Source organism: Euprymna scolopes, chromosome 7 (genome assembly GCF_053919585.1).
Source record: "Euprymna scolopes isolate OS-2025 chromosome 7, ASM5391958v1, whole genome shotgun sequence".
NCBI classification, from domain to species: domain Eukaryota; kingdom Metazoa; phylum Mollusca; class Cephalopoda; order Sepiida; family Sepiolidae; genus Euprymna; species Euprymna scolopes.
This window is the reverse complement of record NC_136488.1, coordinates 156861788-156864374: the sequence shown is the minus strand read 5'-3', so window position 1 is coordinate 156864374 and position 2587 is coordinate 156861788. Positions and strand designations below refer to the sequence as shown.

The following is a 2587-nucleotide window of genomic DNA, read 5'->3' as shown; positions in this document are numbered from 1 at the left end:
GATGATCTGATGATGAGGGAGAGAAAATATTTATATATATTACAGTTCTGGGATGCTTAGGACTTCATATATATACTGACTGGAGATGTATACAAGTTCTTAACACAGAGGAGGGGAGATGCATAATCCTAGAAGGGTTACACAATGTTCATTATAGATAATGATAATAACAATTACCTTTTCTGTTGTAACTGAATGACGTCACGAGACAACACGTACAAAACATGATAATGACTTCTTTATTTATGGAGAAATTTCCTTTGTCAGAAGTGTGTTTATCAAACGTGACTAATTTCACGTGGCTATGCATGTTTGTCCAAAACGCACTTTTGAAAAACAAAAGAATCCTCAATTCTAAATTAACCTATTTTTAAACAATATAATTTAATTTGCATTGTTCATTCTTTTACTGACATTTAATATTCAGATTTCTAAAAGAATTGACAATAGCCTTAATTTCTCACTTTGCCCACAGGGTTCGATTCTAGGCTTATCCTAATCTCATTTTTACTTATCTAATACTCTTATTTACATGGAAAGGGGACAATCCTTTCCATGTAACATTACTAGCAGGGAAACCCGACGTTGTTCGGGATTGAATGATGATCAACGCCCATATTTTTATTGTCATCAAAATCGGTGAAATCGCATATTTAAAAAAAAAAAAAGAAATCAAATCGATTGCCTGCTCTATGCAGGGACCCATCACGGTGCACCTGGAGCAAGCTTCAAATGCTTCTCGCAGTGACTTAGCACACAATACATTGTAGTCAACAGTGTACTATAAAGAACCTACTTTTAATTTTATAAAATTATTTTTTTTACATATAATTGCTTCAATTAAAGTTTAAAATGCAAAAGTCCCCACTCAAATAGTTCCATTTTATCACTACATCCCACCCACTGCATAACTTGGTAGTAAGTCCGCAGACGATGTTCCTATCGCTCACTGTGTTATATTTTCTTTGGCGCAAGGACACTCCATCTTAGTTTGGAGTACTTTTCCGCGCGTATCCAATATGTAACGATTTGTAATACTTTTTCTATCGTTTTTTTTTCTTTGCAGGATGATAAATGCCGCTATAATAGGAAAGCGGCAATCACTTCTTTGTCCAACTATGTTGATATTACGCACTTCGACGAGGACGCCCTACAAAAAGCAGTGGCCACAGTTGGACCAATTTCAGTCGCCATTGACGCTCATGATTTTACCTTCGCCCAATATAAGTCAGGCATATACGAAAGCACAGAGTGCAATGATATAACTCTCGATCACGGTGTGCTTGTTGTTGGATACGGCACAGAAAACGGAAAAGACTATTGGCTCGTAAAGAACAGGTAAGAATATCAACGCGCATATGCCACAATTATTGGAAGAAATGCTTAAATATTTTAAACCGTCTTGTATTATTTACGAGGAGGTGACGGTGGTTCAGTGATTAACGACGCAGGCTGGCAACCTGGGTGTCCCCAGTTCAAATTCAGTTCATTCTACAAAAGCACTTTTACTTAGGATGTTGGCAATCTTCACATAGCCCCTCCTCTAAGTACCTAATGCTTTTCTAGAAATAATTCCAATGCCAACAGTAACATTTTCAGACTCATAAGATATGATGATTTATGACGGACGTTCCTAAAGTAGTTTTACTATTTTCTTCCGCACGAATGAATCGGAGCAGATTGCATTGTTATGATGACTAAACTAATGCATTCGTGACCTGAAAATTTCATCTCTCTGTTGCAGATATTGACGGTACGAGATTCTAAGAAAGTAACCCTTGTCATGGACATGCATCAGAAGCAGAGATACGTCATTGAATTCATGGCAAAAGTGCATTGAGAATTATCATGACTATGTAGAAAAATAAATTTTCGAGCACGAAAGGTCGCTCGTTTTAATGGCACCACTCCCGTCTTCGTAGCTCTTCAATGTTTTGAAAAATAGTAGGCTTTAATTTTTAAATGACCCATAGTAAAGAGAAACTAAAAGATATTTTAATACATACAAGCAACTTACTTGGATAGATACAATACGACCGGTCCGCCATGAGAACCAAAAACTATTCATTTTAAGCATATCATTATTTTTATAGAAGGGATCATATATTTCCTGAAAAATATAAATGTTTATTTTTTTTTCTTTTTCAGTTGGGGTCCAAGTTGGGGAATGAACGGCTACATCAAGATGGCCCGAAACGCGGGAAATATGTGTGGCATTGCAACTCTTGCCTCATATCCTATCTTGTAGAATAAGTTAACGTTTATTTGATTTTATTGCATCTAATAAAACAAATGAAAAAAAATTCTGTTTGTTCATTTTTTATAATTAAAGTTTTTTCAACTTCTCTTTCCTTGAAGCAATAACGTTTTTTTTTTATTAAATTTTCTAAATTCAATCGTTTCCTTTTCCTAAATCAAATAAACAAACTTTCTGAACGTCTATCATTTTCAACACGAACGCAGACCCCACGTTATCATACGTGGCATTCATCGCTACATACGATATTTTGTAATATAATTTAATATCTCGTTTATTCATTTAATGTCATAAAACTGATTTACTCAAAACGAAGATAAATGTTAAAAA

General features: G+C 34.9%; 1 protein-coding gene across 2 annotated transcripts in view; it reads left to right on the top strand.

The window, feature by feature from the left end:
• Positions 1-2304, top strand: part of LOC145280095 (cathepsin L2-like) — a 41151-nt gene extending 38847 nt beyond the window's left edge. For both annotated transcript variants that reach the window (XM_080131820.1, XM_080131819.1), the window contains exons 7-8: positions 1067-1338; positions 2149-2304. In XM_080131820.1, the coding sequence (XP_079987946.1) occupies positions 1067-1338; positions 2149-2248 (372 nt within the window). In that variant the 3' untranslated portion in view covers positions 2249-2304. The remainder of the gene's footprint in view (positions 1-1066; positions 1339-2148) is intronic.
• Positions 2305-2587: the final 283 nt, after the last annotated feature.